This window comes from Sesamum indicum, linkage group LG3 (genome assembly GCF_026168435.1).
Source record: "Sesamum indicum cultivar Baizhima isolate 11 linkage group LG3, ASM2616843v1, whole genome shotgun sequence".
In the NCBI taxonomy this organism is placed as follows: domain Eukaryota; kingdom Viridiplantae; phylum Streptophyta; class Magnoliopsida; order Lamiales; family Pedaliaceae; genus Sesamum; species Sesamum indicum.
In genome coordinates, this window is record NC_142659.1 from 15,732,434 (window position 1) to 15,751,549 (window position 19,116).

At 36.6% G+C, this 19,116-nt stretch overlaps 2 protein-coding genes and 1 long non-coding RNA gene across 7 annotated transcripts; 1 reads left to right on the top strand and 2 right to left on the bottom strand.

Moving 5' to 3' along the window:
- The first annotated feature begins 196 nt into the window (after window positions 1-196).
- Window positions 197-15,934, top strand: LOC105157673 (increased DNA methylation 1). Of its 5 annotated transcripts, none has more exons than XM_011074111.3 (9): window positions 197-762; window positions 2,730-2,851; window positions 3,191-4,041; window positions 10,999-11,119; window positions 11,430-11,512; window positions 13,271-13,512; window positions 14,027-14,113; window positions 14,858-14,957; window positions 15,307-15,934. In XM_011074111.3, the coding sequence occupies exons 3-9, from the start codon at window positions 3,400-3,402 to the stop codon at window positions 15,481-15,483; spliced, it is 1,452 nt and encodes a 483-aa protein (XP_011072413.1). In that variant the 5' UTR covers window positions 197-762; window positions 2,730-2,851; window positions 3,191-3,399; the 3' UTR covers window positions 15,484-15,934. The 5 variants fall into 5 exon arrangements, with proteins under 5 accessions (XP_011072413.1, XP_020548628.1, XP_020548629.1 ...); XM_020692969.2 differs by having other exon boundaries at window positions 2,761-2,851; XM_011074109.3 differs by lacking the exon at window positions 197-762 and adding an exon at window positions 1,613-2,226.
- Window positions 3,190-7,094, bottom strand: LOC148788724 (uncharacterized). The gene is made up of 2 exons (XR_016064612.1): window positions 6,984-7,094; window positions 3,190-5,879 (listed from the first exon to the last, which is right to left on the bottom strand). It is a non-coding gene; the product is annotated as an uncharacterized LOC148788724 (long non-coding RNA).
- Window positions 15,935-16,225: 291 nt separating the features above from the next.
- On the bottom strand, window positions 16,226-18,742 carry LOC105157672 (CASP-like protein 3A1). The gene is made up of 3 exons (XM_011074108.3): window positions 18,151-18,742; window positions 17,134-17,269; window positions 16,226-16,550 (listed from the first exon to the last, which is right to left on the bottom strand). The coding sequence occupies exons 1-3, from the start codon at window positions 18,435-18,437 to the stop codon at window positions 16,335-16,337; spliced, it is 639 nt and encodes a 212-aa protein (XP_011072410.1). The 5' UTR covers window positions 18,438-18,742; the 3' UTR covers window positions 16,226-16,334.
- Window positions 18,743-19,116: the final 374 nt, after the last annotated feature.

Below are 19,116 nucleotides of genomic sequence, written 5' to 3' on the forward strand. Positions count from 1 at the left end.
ATAGGAAACTGATTCTTCAATTTTGTTGGATAATTTGATTAATGATATTAATAATTAATAATACAAAAAACAAGAAAGTTTCGATCGGTAGCCGGCAGTTAACGACCGAAAACAGTAATTCCTCTACGGTGTGCGTATCTCCAATTATATACAGTTTCACGTAAATGGCGTTCTGAAAACCACTTTTAAGTGAAATTATTATCAAACAACTGAGACCTCGATAGTGGACAGAACTCTCCATTGAAGAGGGTCTCTGAAACTCTTCTTCGCTATCGGACGGAATTCGAATCAGAAACCCTTAAAAACTTAAAATCCTCACTGATCTTTTTATTATCACAATCATCAAAATTTAATCCCTAAATCTAATTTTTCCCTTCCCATATTTTCTCGAACTTCCCGAATTTCTAATTATCAGCTGGAAAAATGGTATCTTTAGCAAAATTGCTCTATCATGATTCATCTTCCTACACCTTTGGATCAATGGGCCTTGCCCGAGCCCTCCTTATGGACTATCCGCTCTTCCATGTAGCAATGTCGCTCCAGGGAATGAGTTGTAAGAGTAAATACAGCAAAATCCGCCGTCGTTTCTTGTGTGGGAGCTTGAATAGGCTTTTCAGTAGTTGTGGTGAAATTGAATGAGTTGTTTGCTTGGAACTGGGGATGGGTTGGCGGATGGGAGTGGGTTAACTTGTGATGAGAGTTGCAATGAATGCGAATCCAGGGCTGGTGCCAACTTTTGATGATTATCGAGGATTTCAGGAGGTAATTAATTTAGTGTTTTTGTATGTGTTATGAATTTAGTGCATTTTGTTTGTTTAGGTAGGTGCAAATACAGATAGGATTGCTATAATATGCTTTTGTTTTCCATGGATTATGTGTAGTATCCATTATTGTTTTTCTTGCTCGTATGGCGAAAACCGCCCATTGTTTTTCATATTTGGGTTTTGAATAGGACTTTATAGGAGTGGTGAAAGTGAATGAGTTGTTTGGATGGGAATGGGTGAATTTGTGATGAGAGTCGAAGTGAATGCGAATCTAGGGCTGTTGCCAACTTTTGTTGATTATCGAGGAGGTAATTAATTGAGTTCCTTCACATTTTGTATGTGTTATGGTTAATGTATTTTGTTTCTTTAGGTGGGTGCAAATGCTGGTAGGATTGCTGTTAATATTCTTTTGTTTTCCATGGATTTTTACTCATTCATTATTGTTTGTCTTGCTCATCTGGCAAAAACCACCCATTGTTTTCATATTGGAGTTTGAATGTAAGTGGTGAAAGTGAATGAGTTGTTTTGTGAGTTAGGGCTGGGGATGGGTTGGTAGATGGGAATTGGTTGATTTGCGATGAGAGTCGAAATGAATGCGAATACAGGGCTGGTGCCAACTTTTACTGATGCATTTTGTTTGTTTGTTTAGGTGGGTGCAAATACAGATAGGATGGCTGTAATGTGCTTTTGTTTTTCATCGATTATGTGTAGTTGATACTCATTAATTATTGTCTGTATGTCAAAAACCGCCCATTGTTTTTCATATTGGAGTTTGAATTAGCGTTTGAAAAAAGTTGCCAAATTGAATAAATTGTTGTGCGAGTTGGGGCTGCAGAAGGGTTGGCAGAGGGGAATGGTTAATTTATAATGAGAGTAGAAATGAATGTGAAACCAAAGGTGGTGCCAACTTTTGCTTATTACCAAGAATTTCAGGAGGTAATTAATTGATAAGAGAATGAGAAAAAGGTTGAAAACTTGAAGTTGTTGCAAATAGGATGGGGTATAATATTGGAGGTAGTGAGGAAGCTTGATTTTCTTTGTGCCATTTTCCTTTAGGTGTGAGTGCAGGAAGAGTCTCGTAGAAAGTGGGCCCCTTTTCTCCTTTAATGCATCTTTGGATTCCCTCAAATCCTCTATTTCATCATAAAAAACTGATACCATCGGCAAAACCATTTTCACCCAACCTGCAACTCACCAAGACATTAAATTGAGGATCTGGCCCTTCAAATAGCCGGCCTTGGGGTTCAATTTTTCTTTCAATTGAGTTTTATGATTGAAGCATTCCTATTTTCGGATTTATAAGGCATCTTGTGAATGCAAAGGTTATTATTAGAATCAGAACTACTCCGATTCATACTTTGAGCAGAGTATACATGAATACCAATTTCATGGTCATAGTCCCTAAGATCCAAACACCTTGTTAGAGAATTCTAAAATTGCTGCTGTGGATAGAAAAGCAACGGTAGATTTTTTGTAATATATGTGTTTTGGGTAGTGAGTTAATATTTTTTATGGTTGAGTTTTGTGCTTTCATTTTGTGATTTGTCCACCTTGATATCTCAGATTCTATGTCTAGCCTGTTGATTTGCTTGAGGGATGAATTCAACTGTTTTGTTGTCTGCAAACATTCAGATTTAGTACTATTCTGCTTGATTTGTGCTCTTCTCCCTGGATCTGTCTATCTCTCGCTGTCTTTTTATATATTTGTGATAGATTGACTGACCTGTCCATTTACAATATTTTGATTTATGTGCATTTATGTCTCTTCTCCTTCTGCATGTGATTTATTCATGATGTTTTTCCCTTATTTGATGAGTGTAAGGAAAGTAGAGCAGTGATTTGAAGTCGATTCAAGTGTATTCAAAATTCTGACCTGGATTTGCATTGACTTTATTTCCCTTTTGAAATTTTTTTGTTATTTGGCAATTTGATATAATTCCTTTTTTGTATTAATTTTAAATTTAGGGCACTCTTGGTCTTAAATTGCTTCTTACAGCTGCCAAGACATCAGAGCTTTCTACAATATCTCAGCTGTTTTCATCCGTACCTGCGTTTTCTTTCCGGTCTTAAATTCTGCATCCTTTTTGGTAAGTAAAGATGAAGAGGCAAAACTGTTAATTTGCATATCCTAATTTTGAATTTTTGTTCCCACATACTTTGACCTCATTCCATTTGGTTAGTTTGTAATCTACATTATATCATAGCTCACTGAATAATGTGGGGAAAATGAATATACATTTTAGATGTTTGCTGCTATCGAAACAAATGTATTCTGATTTTATATGTATGTTATTTTTAGTATTGTTTGCATCCTATGTAAATGGTTTGAGGTGAGGTGTAAGATGAAAGACATTTTATTTCTTTTGGAGTTGACAGAAAGTTTTTCCAGCAAAGAATCTGAGATTTCAAAAATTATGGTTTTGCAGGATTCATTACTGAACAAGGATTCCAATGAAGGTTTATCATTGGGAGTAACAGGGATATTGGTAAAGGTCTTGAGAGAAAATCGACAAATCAACTTATTTACTGAAGAAGAAGGTGGTTGATATTGGTGCACTCAATCAAGAATCTAGGAAAGTATCTAGACAGAAGTACTTAGCTTCATTAAACATAAACAAGAGCTGAAAAACATTCTATGGATGCAAGCAGTGGTAGCACAGGTGGGTCAGTGGAATCAGAAGTCTGCCAATTCAGTGACGAGGATCTGCTGGTCTCGGTGTTTCTTAAAAACAAGAACTCCTTAACTACTGGTGGAAGTTCAACCTGGAACTGTGAGCCTATGAACCCAAAAGGTCGTTCCAGGTCACACATAAGGAGCCTGAAGACAGTTCCAAGGCACTCACAGAAGAGAGCTTGGTCTTCCACAGGCTCTAGAACAGTTTTTTCATGGCTACTTCATTCTGGAGTTGTAGCCCTTAATGAAGTGATCCAACTCCGGCGTCCAGAAGATGATGCCATGCTAAAAGAGGCTATACTCATTAGAGATGGACTGATATGCCTCTGTTGCAATGAGATATTTTCCATCTCACAGTTCGAGACTCATGCTGGTATGACATCGAAATGGCCGGGCATGAATCTTGTCTTGGAGTCTGGGAAGCCACTAGCCTTATGCCAGCTTGAGGCCTGGTCAGCAGAGTACAAGGCTAGAAAAGTCCCCCTGGAATCTAGTCAGATCGATGAGGGTGACGATCTTTGTGGGCTCTGTGGTCTTGAAGGTGAGCTGGTGTGGTGTGACAATTGCCCCGCTACTTTCCATCAAGCATGCTTGTTTGAACAGGTCTGTATTCCCTTTCTTACCTGGTGAAGTCCATTGCTTCTTCTAAATTGTTCCCCTTGTAGTACAATGTGACGTTCTGTATTCTTTCCATAGTTTTGACTAGTTTATCTTGATTTAGCACCATGCTATTAGTATCTAGTTCGATTGATAAACAAGCAAAATGCATTGACCAGTGTACTGGACATTGGAAGAAGCCGGATATCTACTCGGATGAGGACTCAATCTGGTCTTGATGTTCCACTCTATGCTTGATTTTCTTTGAAATTGAGTTGGATGGATTAACTGAAGTGGTCTCCTACTCATTTTAGCTTGGAGAAGGCAATTTATATGCCTTTTGCAAACTAGGAAGTGTTGCAGTGATTCTCTACTCTACTATCTTCGGACTTTTTGAGTTGGATAAGTCTGTCATACTAAACAGAATTAAATTCATTGAGGTTAAATTTTGTTATTTAGTTTCTTGGTGATTTAAAGTTACATATAGGAACTTGTCCTATGTATAAATACACATATTAGGAATGACTTGTTCCTACCAAATCTCACTTGTGGTTTGTTCATTGCCTATACTTTTTCTATGTTAATCAGTTTTCAAATGATTAGATTCAATAGTGGTAAACATGGCAGGAAGAAGATTTTGTCCATCATGGAATTGTGATTTAGTGTCTGTTCGTGATCTGCTACTCTGCAGAAGTTGATTTCTTGCAATTTTACAGTAAAATACCGAGAAAAGGAATAAAATACAATGTGGTGCCTTGAGTGGACGGAGAATAGATGTACCATGGAAAGAGATGAATAGGAATATAATTAATAAATGTAAACAGAAGGATAAACGATTGGTTTGTAATGTTATTGTGTCCATTAGAGGGTGAAGATAGTAACTAAGGAATAGAGAAACTCCTGACTTAGCTAGGGAAATGAACAAGAAAATGGGAGGGAGAAAAAACATGACTTGTGATAGGATAATATCCCGAAAGATGACGTGATTTAATAAGTTTCATAGTGGCTTTTTTTTCCCTTTTCAAGGAAAAATGCACTCTAGGTGAGCTCAAGCTAATAAATCTATGCGCCTGTCCTCTTTCTTTCCTTTCTTTTCAGTAACGGTTCTTCTTCCGAACTTCAAAGATAAAAATTTTCGGTACTTAGATATGAGAAAGGAATGCTTAGTAAAAGAAAAGCTGGACTTTGCTAAGGGTGTAAGTCACGATAGAGAAAGCTAAGTTTGGCAAGTGTATTAAGCCTTCCAGGTCTTCTCAGCTCAGTGATTTCTGTCATGCAGCGTATAAGTCTACCAATTTGTTGAATAGTAATATGACTAAATAAGTCTAGCAAAGAAAAGCACTATGAGGAGCATTTCTTTCCACGTCTTTAATAGTTTTACTTCCCAAAAATCCACATAAGCTATTTAGGAAGGTTTACTAATTTGCACACATTAATGCATGTATTTCCATGCGCATGCATACGTTTATACATGCAAGCACATAACCAGGCAGAGACATTCAGGATCTCACAAGTGAGCTTTGTTCATTAACTTAATCATATAGTTGTAACTTGATTATCAACTTATGGTTCCCTTTACTAGTGGCTAATGAATAGTTGTTCTTTAGAACATGAAGAAACCATTACATTTTTGCTTTACAACTTCCCCATTATTTTGTCCTCTGCCACCTGCTTGAGATTTGCTTCAAATTTCTTTTTTGTATTAACTAGACACCTGTCACTCGATTAATTGTTTCAAGGCCATTACAAGCACAAAGTTGAGAAATCCTCAAATCCAGAAGGGTTATCAATAGGCTTGAGTATCTCTCGTGGACTTTGTATGATGCTTCTAGTCTGTGTAAGATCTGAAATAGTTGAAGTAATATTTGCAATTTAGCTTTGGTAAAAGGTCAATTAGAAATGTGAATAAAACAAGCTTGATTTAATTGCTCATAGGCGATCTCAATGTCAGTGTAAAGTGATTTCAAGTTCACCTGGATGAGATCTGCTCAAGAAGTTGAAACTTCTTAAACTGAAAAAGATCTTAGAGCTTTTTCAGTTTCAAGATCATTGAGTTTCGGTGAATTTTCGGACCAAAACTCAATAAATTATATTGTCCTTTTGGGACCAATAAAAATCAAGATCCATACATGAAATTGCATGTATACTTTTTGGCATGACTAGTCTATGGGTGGTGCTTTATGACTATACTTTTCTATGTATTGGTGCTTGTCAAAATATTAGATAGGTGAAGAGATAAGAAGGAACAAAGAATTGCGTGGTTTAGCCATATGGCATACATCACGAGACTAATGCCCAAAGGGCTGAATCATTTCGTTCTCTCTTGATTTGACATTACAATGTTCATCTATTTTATCTAGGTGAATTAAGCCTAAAAAGAATGAAAAATAAGGAAATCACACCAGAATCGAATAGAAATATTATAAGAACCAATTAGTCATTATTGTGATCTTGCAATTATATTGAAGAATCAAATCTTGATTCCTAATGCGTCCAGCAAGAAATATAGATATCTTGATGTTTTCAACTTGGACAATGTAGAGTAAACTTTTCTTCACGTCCTAGATAGGGTGTGCATTCAGGATTATCAAACTGAACCGAACCGGAATGTTGTTTAACTGAAATTTCGGTAAGGCCATTACCGAACCAAAATTCTCGGTTCGGTAATTTACCAATCGGTTTGGTTCAATAAATTACCGAAAAAACTGATTTTTTTTTTAAAAAAAAATTGTTGAAGAATCAAATGAAGGGTTATTAGCGGTACGTATCAAAATATCCTTCTTTTGCATTTATTAAAGAAAGATGTTAAAGTACGAATTCAATTTCTTTTGTTTATTTGATCAAATTAATTAAGATTGCTTGTGGACTTCAATGTTTGATTCCTATAAGGATACCTAATCCGAACGTATTCTCGCATTAATATAATATAAAAGGAGTCATGAACTCACCTCTTCTCAGACGGCAGAGTTGATGCAGTGGCAGTGGGTGGTGGGGCTCTTTTCTTTCTCAGTTCTCTTCTCTTCTCTCTGCTCTGAATCTGTGAAAATTAGATTTACGGGCTAGGGCTTATTAAAATTTAGTTTTTTTTTAAAAGAATAAATATGTATCTAACATTTATACGTTTAATTATGCATTTATTCTATTTATATATATTATAATATATATTTTTTTAAAAAATGGGTATTCAGTTCGCTAAGGTAAATCAGTGCCCAAAACCGAAACCGGACGAAATACCAGAATTTTAGAAGAACTTGTACCGAATACCGAATCGAAATTTTGCTTAGGTATTCGGTACGAACTGAAATTTCGGTTTCGGTTCAGTCGGTAAACCGAACTGTGCACAAGAATGCACGAAAATGGAATGAAGTATAGAACATTACAATCGAATGTGTAGTGCACCGGGATCAATGTGTATCAAAAAACCGAATGCATGGAATGAACACTGTGACGAAATAGAAGCAAGAGGTAGTCGGCCTAAGAACATGATGCCATGTCAAAAGTTTAGATAAAGGGAAAAGAGTGAAACAAATAATTATGTGGACAGCTATATGGCCTACATCACAACACAACCCCCCGCTACACTCTCACTCCAAGCTACGCCTGCTGAGCAAGATGCATTGCAATTTCCTCTTCTGTGACGCATCGGAGTATGACCCAGGATGGGAAGAGAAAGACTTTTTCCTCTGGCGAGCTCTCTCTCGTAAACCCAAAGACACCCCAAGACAAGGTCAAACTGTTGGGAAGACGACAGGGTCAATAGAACCTGGCTGGGTTCCAGCTGGGATAGTAGCGCCTATTCAACATCAGTTCCGAAAGGGTCCGTTCATGCTGGAGGGAGCATCCCCACTTAGTGAATGGTCTGCTAGTTCACGCAAATCCGAAGTAGTTATCACGGATGTCCACAGGGCTAAGTCATTTGTTCTCGTTTAGTTTAGAATTAGAATGTCCATTTTCATATACGTGAATTATGCATTTCGAAAAAGAAAAATGAGGAAATGTTGTGATCCTGCAATTATATTGAAGAATCAAATCTTGATTCAGAACGCCTCCATCAAGTTGAACTTGAACATAGAGATCTTGATTAAAGTGTTCAACTTGAATAGTGGAGGTTAAACTTTTCTCCAGCTCCTCGATCAACGACATGACCTTTTTTGTGATTTAGAAATGACAATTATTATCTAATCTCAACAAAAGAATACATGGAATGAAGCGTTGTGCATCAATGTGTGCCAAGAGTAGATGCATGGAAACAACAGCATGACGAACATAAGCAAAATGAAGGAGGCCAAAGATTCTGCTCAGATTCCATGTCAAAATTTTAGATAGCTGAAGAGAGAAGGAATCAATAATTATTGGCATGGTGTAAGTCCATGAGCAAATGTCCAAAGGGCTAGTCATGCTATTCTCTCTTAATTTGCGAGTACAATGTTCACCGTCTCATATAGGTGAATTACATGTCAAGAATGGAAAATGAGAAATCATTTCAGAATCAAATAAAAGTATCGCAACAATCAATTAGAAATTATGGTGATCTTGCAATCACATTGAGTAATCAATTCTCAATTTTTAACAGTGCTAATGCATTCTCCGCATTGAAGTATTGATATATTTCGCCTGCCAAGATTTTCAGTATTAGTGAGAGGACCGACTTGAGAAAGATTTCTAGGTGATTTACAGGTGATCATGATTATGAAAACTATAACTCTCTTGATAATTCAGTATATTCTAACAGAAAGAAATGGTCAATTAACTGATGAAAGAAAGTTAATGAATCTATACCAATTTAGCTAACTTGGAAATTTCTAGAAGTTCAGCGTGTTGTTTTGCTTTCGTATCTTTTGATTACCAAGAACAAACTGCCAAAACATTTTGGCAGTTTTGATTCCAGAAAGAGAAGTTCTGTACACTGTAGTCTGATAAGTCACACTGCCTATGTGACTTGGGTTGTTTTCACTAGCTGTGTTGAAGAAAAATCTGTACATCTATTTTTTTTAACACTTCTTGCAGGAGCAGACGTCCTTTACCTATAGATCCTGTAAAATAGTAGGTATACATTAGTTGCATTCAAAACAATACTTTTTAAGTTCTAATATTGAAAGACCCATCATATTGCTGACAATCATCTAGGAGATATTTCTTGATGATATTGTTGGGCCTGCATAATTTGGGTTGTTGATGCTTCGTTTTATTTCATACAAGCACGTTAAAATGCTTTTGGAACTAGCGATTTTTTCGGGTTGGATCCAATTTGTGCACAAAACTTTCTTACGAGTGATTGGCATTTCTCAAGAGTACCAATTAATAGATAGAATAAATTCTTCAGTGTGGGTGGCATGTTTTCATGTTATGTGCTAAACTGGTTGTCTTGAAGTACAAGATGGGAAAATTCTACACAGACAAGAATATGCTAGGTTCTTCTCCTTCATGCAGCTGAATGGAGACATATAAAGATTAGAGTTGGTGTCCTAAAGAGAGAGAATAACTTGCAGATAGTTATTAATAGAGTTTAACCACTTCATTCTATAGCACTTCTAAATTCTTTCCCACATTAGAGAATGTAATGGGAAGGGCTTGATAAACTGATCCTTACTTTCTAAGGAATTGATTTTTATGTGTAGTTAACTTATCCTTGTGTTAATTGTCGTTCTGCAGTTAAAATGATGAATAGGATACCATTTGGCAGTTTGTCTACTTTTATGTTAGTACGACGCTTGCATATGTGATCAATTCTCAGTATAGTTTTTCCTTTTTTAGGAATCTCATAAATGTCACTCAAGAGTTTTGGATATATCATGTGAAAACAAATTCCTTATCTGTAAAAGGCCCTCTATCAAATTTGACTATTATTTTCTTTCAGTGTTGTGTCTCAGGTTGGGCAAAGTACTAAAACTCACCGGTGTCTTGTGTTGTTTCTGAAATTTATAAATGAACTTGTTTCTCTGATGATATATTGACACTACAAGATTTCAACTGTTTGCTATTATATTTTAGCTTTCTGAATAGGCCTAAATGTTAATGTCAGTTTCCCATCAAAGTTACCGTCCTTGTTTTATTTCCATGTGGCATAACTTCTATGGTCTTGTCTCTACTTTCTTGAGCAATGATCTCCGCCATCCACCATATGACAATTCTTTCCTTTCACTCTCTAAGATTTGGAATTCTTTTTAAATTTGCACTGAGGTTTCTTTGCTAGGTCACATTATTTTACATGTTTTATTCTGATCTTTATTTGAAAGGAAATGACAGTTCTGTATCTACATTTTAAACACTAATCAAATCTTCCAAATTAAGAAAAATAAAGAAAAGAGGAAGCAAGATCACGATTTGGATTATGAGTAATTGTGCCATACCATTTTGTACATTGTATTCATTTGTGTTTTTAATCCCATTCATCCCCTGGTGAATCTGTGGACATGTGACAACTTTTTTTTTTGTACTCAACAAAGATTCACATTAGTTCCTTGAGAAGTTAAAAGAAAAAAAAAATAATGAAGCAATTCTGAAGAGCTTCTGGATTAGTGTCTTGAAATCGCAATCTAAATCATGTCCAAGTCCGTACTAATAATTTATGCATTTTCCTCATTTCTTGATTCCAGAGGCTATGAGCATCCCACTTGATTTGTTAAGAAGAATTTCGCTTGGAGAAACCATTTTTTGCTTGTCCACAGAATATTGTTGTGAGAGCCAAAGCCTTTAAACTTAACAAATTTGACATCAGTATAATTAAGTTGTGGAAATCCAAAATACTCTGTGATGTCAATGCATTATACAGATTAACTGCTTAGTAGAATTTGTTAATTCCATATAGTGGGCCCAGATAGGGGCAGTGGGCTAGTTTATGGATTTCTCCACATCTTGATGTAGATCTGGTGTCTTGTTTGCTTAATCAGTAGACATATTATGTATATGTTAATTTATAAATTTGGTATACTAAATGATTTCTCTATTTTTTTTTTCCTGAAGCTTCCTGAGGGAAACTGGTATTGTCCGCAATGTCGTTGTCAGACTTGTTGGGATGTGGTCAATACTAAAGATCCTTCACACACTCCTGGGACCCTGAAATGCTCAATGTGCAAACACAGATGTAAGGTTTCATCTGCACTTATGGTGTTTAATTCATTAAAAAACAGGGTGATGATTTGTTTGTTGTAAATTGCAAGGAGTCTGCAACAAAAGTTTGGGATATCTCAATACTCAGGGGATCTGTAACTTTTTTGAACTACAAATGAGAGACGATTAGGCGTTTCTCTCCTATGATCTTTATTTAGTGCCCCCCCCCCCCCCGCCCCCCGTGCTCGCGTCTTTGTGTGTGTAAGGAACGGAACTATTGCATTTTCTGTTGTCTATTCTTTACTGAATCCTTCAAGCCTGACTGGACTAATGCTTGCAAATAGATCATGAGACATGCCTGAACGGGAAGCATGCGAACATCAAATTCATCTCGGGTAACTGGTTCTGTGGAGAAAGCTGTTATGAGGTATTCTTTCTGAATCAGTTCATTTGTAAAAGATGTGTCAAATTTTTATATCTACCATCCAGCAAAGGAATGTATATTTGCCAAAATTGGAACGTTCATGTTTATCCTTCTGAAATTAAATGTGATCTCTCTTTTCGGTTTCTTTATCATTTTACAGTGTTCAGACTAATCACAATCAAATAAGCAAAGCATAGATTAGAGAATTTTAAGTTGATTATATGTTCTTCAATTCCATGTAACAGCTTACAAGTTCGGACATGTTATATCTGCTTTGTATGTTGATGAAGTTTTGAATGCAGCTGAAAATATTTCTTTGCATCCCATTTTCTGTGGTTTTATGGAGATTTTGAGGCTGGGATATGGTAACCATTTGCTATTTTCCATAAGAGTTATTTCTTTGACCATACTGATTTGCCCTTCAGAAATTTAGTGCCATGCCTTGAGATCACTGGTCAACTTTGCTTCAGATAGATGGCACTTCAAGTTAATACAGTCAATGATCCTACAAACATGCACTTGTCATATTGTTGCAACTGATGTTAGACCCCTTAACATAAAATCCATTATAGATCCCCTTTGAATAATAAATGATCATTCATAAATATCATAGTCCAAGTTGACCCACTAAAAATATGTATTTAGCATGAACGGCCTTAGCAAATAAGTCTATTTCTGAGCCAATATGAGAAGACAATCAGAATTAAGCCTAGGAAAGCAAGAAAAAGGTGGTGACATGTAGGACTTATATCGTGACCTTGAAAATAGAAATAACTAGCCAAAATATTGAGAGAATGACTTTGTGCTGTAGGCTGTCTTATGATACTGGGAAACTGTGAAGCCCTGAAAAAGCAGAGGCGGGCTGGGGAGAATTACTTTCAACATTTCCAGGACCATGAATTTGTTCATATACCAAGATCAGAATGAATGTTATAATAAGCTCTATTAGGGCATGCAAGCATTTGGCGTTAATTGGCTTCCCCTTCTCAGCAGAAAATTAATTGGACTGCAGATTGATACTGAGCAAATTAAATCTCTGTTATCGGCAAAAGTATCAAGTCATTAATTCAGGCCAAGGATGTAGGTAACATAATCATAGCTTGAATGTATGAATAATACTAGTTTTGTCTAAAACTGTAGGTCCATTATTGCCGTTGAGCAGTCCACTTGACTATTTCTGTAAGGGCGACAAATAAATTATAAAGATTTAAAGTAATGCCAAGATTGCAACAAAACAATATGATGAGTTACTGTAAAGATTAAACATCTTGACCTTTTAATGTGTCAAAGGAATTGGGACAAAGATATTTCACTGGTTGGCTGATTGATGAAATCAAGAAAAAATGGAAGAATTGAAATAACAGTTCGGAACGAAGAAATAGAAGAACGAAAGTTCTATGGATTCACAAAAATAGAAACAAAAAAGAGATATCGAAGTAGTTCTGATGATTCAATAATAGTATTACTTAAATTCGAAGTTCTTAGTTACTTCGACTGGATGAATCCTGTCAGTTCTGTTTGTGTGATTAATGACAAGCAGAATATTTTTAACCTGTTCCTTCTTTTGGTCCTTTTAATGAGTACATGTTAATCATCGTGATTTGTGAAAAGGTTAAATAAGTTAGAAGATTGTAGAAGTATGCAATCACTTATATTTATGCTCCTACTGCTTTGCGTGGAAGTTGATTTATTGACATTTGTGATATTTTAGCATATGATGAATTTTTCCCCCGCAATAAGGTGCATTGTTTACTTGTGCAGCTCTGTAGAGGTCTTCAGTCTCGCCTTGGGTTGACGAATAATCTCTCTGATGAAATCTCTTGGAGACTTCTACGTTGCATTAACGGTGACCGGAAAGCATATTCTCCGGCCTTTGTTGCCTTAAAAGCTGAATGCAATTCTAAGTTGGCTGTTGCCATCACACTCTTAGAGGAATACTTTCTTGAAATGGTGGATAAGAAAACAAAAATTGACATGATACCTCAAGCCATATACAACTGGGGGTAAGTGTTGTGTCCCATTTGCTTGTTCTCATCAATGATAAATATGCTGTTTCTCCGTCCTAGCACTTGCCCGGGCTGTTCATATTACTTGGCATACATCCATAAATGAGCAATGATATTTATTCCTTTTTTTCTAGAATTATCTGTTATGAACGTTTCATTCATATTCATCCCCTTGGCCTTTCTACTAGAATTTATTAATCAGAAGCAAAGATTTGCAGTTTTTATGCTCTTCAGACCTTTTGACTTCCATTCTCTGGGAATTGGGTCTGCTCTAACTTATAGTTAACGTCAGGCAGCTGTAACTCATGAACCTTTTGCACGCTTCATTTTTTATTTTTCTAGCATACCAGCCTTTCTATTCTTCAGATGCTATTGAGACTAATCTTGTAACATTGCGCGGTATTTTTGGGCGCTCCCGTCCCCATGTTTAAATTTGTTGATCCAGTACTAGATCTTTTGCTTGTAGTATTTCTCCAAACTAAAATGATTTATGGCTATATGCTCCTTCCAGATCAGAATTTAATCGTCTGAACTTCGAAGGCTTTTATACTGTTGTCTTGGAGAAAAAGGACATTGTGGTGTCAGTGGCGTCCATCAGGTACTAAAATACATATTTTGGTTTGTTGTCCATGATTCTTCTGTCTCCAAGTGCTTTTAGTTTGTGGCATTAGTCTCTGTATAGAACTTTTATCTAGGAAAATGCTGCACAGTCTCACTCTGATATTTGATATAAAATTTGGTGCTTTCTTTCCAATGAAAACACTTTTTAACTCGTTTAGTTTTTGTCGATTACCTTTTATTGTGGATCTGAACTGGCTCAAACTAGGATTCTCGTTTTAATTCTTGTATGCTCAGATCTACAAACCAGCTGCGAAACTTTGATCTGACATTATCAGCATCATTACATCCATGGAGTAACTACATATTGTAGAACTGCTTTGCTTAATATCAACACAGTTGGCTCATTACTACAAGTTCTGCTATCAACTCATACTTCTGCTACTTTCTCTTTTCTTACATTTCCAAGTGAGGGCTTCCAGCTGATAAAACAATACCGAAGTTTTTAGTATGCATTGAACTCAATGGTTCTCAATTTTATATCTTGATCTCTTCCGGAAAATCTGTATATTAGTATGTAAAACTTTAATTATCTGTGCTCTCTCTATATGAAGAGCATTAATGATTCTGTTTTTGTTTTCAATCACATTGACAAAGTGTTCCTGCTTTTCTATCTTTAAGTGGTTTCTTTGCGTTGACTGTTAACCTGGTCATATGCTGCTTAAAACTTTTGTTGGGAAAGCTTTTAAGATAATCTCTAATGAAAATGAGCTCTAATATGCAGAATCCATGGGGTACAAGTAGCAGAGTTACCTTTCATTGCAACTTGCAGCAAATTCCATGGGCAGGGAATGTGCCGGCTCCTTGTTTCTTCTATAGAAATGGTAATTTATTCATTAAGAGTCATGTTGGAACAGATTGTGATAGAAACAAGGTAGAAGGAACATACTTGTTAAGATATTTCTTTTGGTAGTGATTTTTTTTTACAGCATTTAATAGTAATGAGTTTGAGAAGTCTTTTACCATCATTCCTGTATTTGCATTTCTGTTGTGCTTGGACAAACCAAATATCTTGAAATGTTTCCCTATTGTTGGGACCTATACATGTTTGACAAATATAGACTGCAACAACGCCATATGTCTGAATGACTCTTCACTCTCTATTCCCTTTATTCATCTACTGGCTGCTGCTACTGGTATATGCAATTAATTCAAGTTTCCCTGTGGGTATAGATGCTAAGATCATTGGCGGTTAGGAAGCTAGCTGTACCTGCTGCCACTCCTGAGTTAGTCGATATGTGGACAAATAAATTTGGTTTTCAACACTTGAATGAGGATGATAGAGGAAGTCTAAGGAGGGTCAACCTGATGCTGCTTCCAGGATCCACCTGGCTTCTGAAAACTTTGTAGCGTTTAACCCTACTGTGAATAAAAAATTGCTGAGAACTCTTCATTCTTCCGAAATCTGATCCACGTGCCTTAAAGATGCCTGATCTTTCAGCTTTTCTATCATTAATTCATCAAGAACTGATGAATCTCCTTTCTTGTGAAGAAAATAACAATCTGCAGATCCAAGCAGCTTTGATAAGGGGGAGGTGCAACCTCCATGGAGCATGGAAAACCTTTTTGTTTGTAAATCTGTATTAAAAGTTGAAATAGGAATAGAGAATGGTAGCTTAGAGAATTTGCAGTCTAGGAGGAACAACCTTGTGGTATTTTGCAAGGAAGTTTGTGTTACAATGTACAGGAGATTCGTGATGTTGGAGTTTGTTTCAACATAGAATTGGAAGTACACTTCAGGTTGTTTCTAGTTAAAGAATTGAGATTGAAGTAAGATGCTAACTATACTGATTCTTGCTCATTATGTGCCTTCTTTGTGTAGTTGATACAGCCAATCCTCTGATAGAACTAATTTCAAATTAATAGTTGGCGCCACGATTGTTACTTTGGACAGATCTTTAGGTTTGGGCTATCTACAGAGATTATCGATTATTCAGAAATTATATTAATGCTCCTTATAAGTCAATTCCTCTTTTGTATAAACTTATAGCTGATGGGCTGATCCTCCGACATCCTCACCTTTCATGTATGATCATCCACAGTGATGCCCAAGATAGATTCTCAGGAGCCTCTAAGGTCAACCCCCAAAATATATGGCATAGGACAATGATATAGATCATGATATAGATCAAGTGAATTACTAGTTGTACATCAACAACAAAGGATAATCAGGTCCTAATTTTCCAGTGCGAAGGTATGGTCTAGTACTTGGACAGCCAAAGTACATCAAGAACCACAGAAATTGCCAGCAAGAAGCAGCTGAAAAAAGTGAATGCTATCGACACAGCAACACGATCACAGAATACGTGCAAGGGCTTGCAGAAATTTGGCAGAGCTGAATGATGGATCCCTGTTCGGTTCAGGTTGGTAACACCTGATGCAGCTGATCCAGCACTCATCATAGCATATGCAAATATCTGCAGAAAAAATGAAGCAAAATTATGACATGCAAATAGATGGAAATTGTTTAATATGTTCTGTTCTTCGACAGTGCTGTCTTTTGCCTTTACATTATTGTGTGCAGTCCATGGTAACAGTTGTATCAAATTAGAGACCGTCGCTCCTTGAGAACGAGAAGAACTCTATTTGTGGCCTGGCCCTAAAGTTTTGTCTACACAAACTAAAAAAATTAGCCTAATAACTCCCAGCGGCATCTATCCAGAAAAAAGAAAATATTCAAAAACAGCCTAATATTACATTAGACCCCAGCTCAAGGATGAGACATCTCCTTACTTTTAGTTGTATCTGAGATTGGCTCGTAATCCGAATCTCCTTAAGAGTTCAACAACGGCACCAATATTGTAACTCATAAGCTGAAATTTTCAGTAAACTATTGGACTAAAGATAATAACAATGGCACCATTATTGTAAGCTGACAAATGACAATGCACATGAAGAAAGTTAAATCAACAGTAGTTACATCTATATCTCCCATTGGTCTTGCACCAATACAGTCTATCAAACACAGCAAAACGAGTTCTGTTTCACATCCATGATTACCTGATCTCCAGCAAAAATGAGCCATGCATGGTTCCTGGAAGGGATGATTGGAGAGTTTCGCAACATCCTCGACACATTAATAAGCAGTTGAAGCAATGAATGGACAGCCACGGCTGCCGATACTCCAACCAGGTACCTGATACCGGCACAATTTCACATTACTCAACCACTCTTCCTTCATCCAAATCTCATTCAAGTTTTCCTCTATCCCACTACTTACAGCGAGTCCATTTATTTTAGGATGAAGTAACAGCGGCGTTTTCACAAAGATTTGATGGTATTGATACTTCAAGGACACTGAATTTGCATGAGTTAAGAATGGACATATTGCATGACAGCCTTGCACCATAAGTATGTCACAACAACAACAACTAAAACAAAAAGAAAAAAAAAAATGGTTCACGGGACGTGATTGTTTCTACTATGATACCATAAATCACGGAAGAACTATTAACTATTTTTGGAATTTGTCTCCATCATAATGAAGATTAGAATAACCACTTAAAACGACAAGAAACAAAAACAGTAACAAAAGTAATTCATATTTTACTGCTAAGTACAACTCCGTGGAAAAACAAAACTCTACCAAGATCAGAACAACGTTTGTTGATAAATTTTTGTTACAATCTATCCATCTATGAAAGTTTACAGCCACAGGCTTAGTCTGGGGAAAAAGAGAGCATTCCTACACCTCGGAAAAACTCAAAATGCTGAACCAATCCATTAATTCTTAGTCTTGTTTTGTACATGAACATCATTCAATACTATGTTTTTTCATGCATGAATTTAAGTAAAGTTTCTTAAAACAGAAAAAGGTGCCAACCCTTCAATATTAATCACCATTCCAAAAAAAGAAAAAAAGATTAATCTCACCAACCCCATTTAAATTTAATTCTAGAAGATAATTAACAACAAAATTTATCCACAACCCTTATTTATAATTTTATTTAAAATAGAAATCATTGGTGCTCAGGAATGTGAAGGATTTGGGAAGATCATATTTGAGGGAGAACTCACTCAAAGGAGTCAGAAAAAGACCACTTGGAGTACAAAGGTACGCTGAAGCCGTAGAGAGAAATGGTCGAAGCCTGCTTCGCAGTAGCCATCACCGACACCGCTGTGACGCTACTCAAGAGGCAGAGCAGCCTTAGGACGGCGTGCATGACGTCAGCTTTCGGGTGGGCAACAACAACGGCCCTCCTGCTTTCGGGGCGTTGTGAAACCAAAGGGCCGCTCTCCGCGGCCGTCGTCTTTGTCTCGGGCAGCTGAATGCTAACCTCCAGTCCACTCTTCGGCCCATTCATCTCTTTTCTTGGGATTATTATTACTAGTATTATTTCTGCTGTTGGAATGGAATGAGAAAAGTGTGGAGCTCTGAGCTAGTGCAAGAGAGTGTGCTTAAAAATGGAAGAAGGGGGACACGTGGCGAGGAATGGAGGGGGTTGGGGGGGGTCAAAGGGATTGACTACTGGGGCAGGGACTCAGGGGGAGTGGCCCGTGAACTAATAGTACGGTGTAACCGATGAGAGTGTCTGTTTTGGTAGAGTTGCTGAGGCCTGAGGGTGAGTGGGGTTGAATTGACTGTTTGTTTTTTGTTTAGTAATAGGTTTTCTGTCCTTGGGAATTCAAACGGTTCCGCGATTTCAATGGACCACTGGAATATAAATTTCATTTATGCTGACAACTCATGAAAATCATGCATGTTCCATAGAGAGTTACACAAATACTGAAAATTCTAACCAAAATCAATTTTCATCTAATCGAAATTAAGTAAATATATATCATACAATATAATTAGTATATAATTTAAAAATATAAAATATTTGTTATGCAATTAAACACAATCTAATTTAAATAAAAATTTCCTTATACAACTATATATGGCGCTGTCTTTGCAACACCAAAAGTATTGTTGATTAGGTTTACCCATACTCACGTCTTAAATCAATCCACAACATATTCAGAAAAATTAAACCATGACCA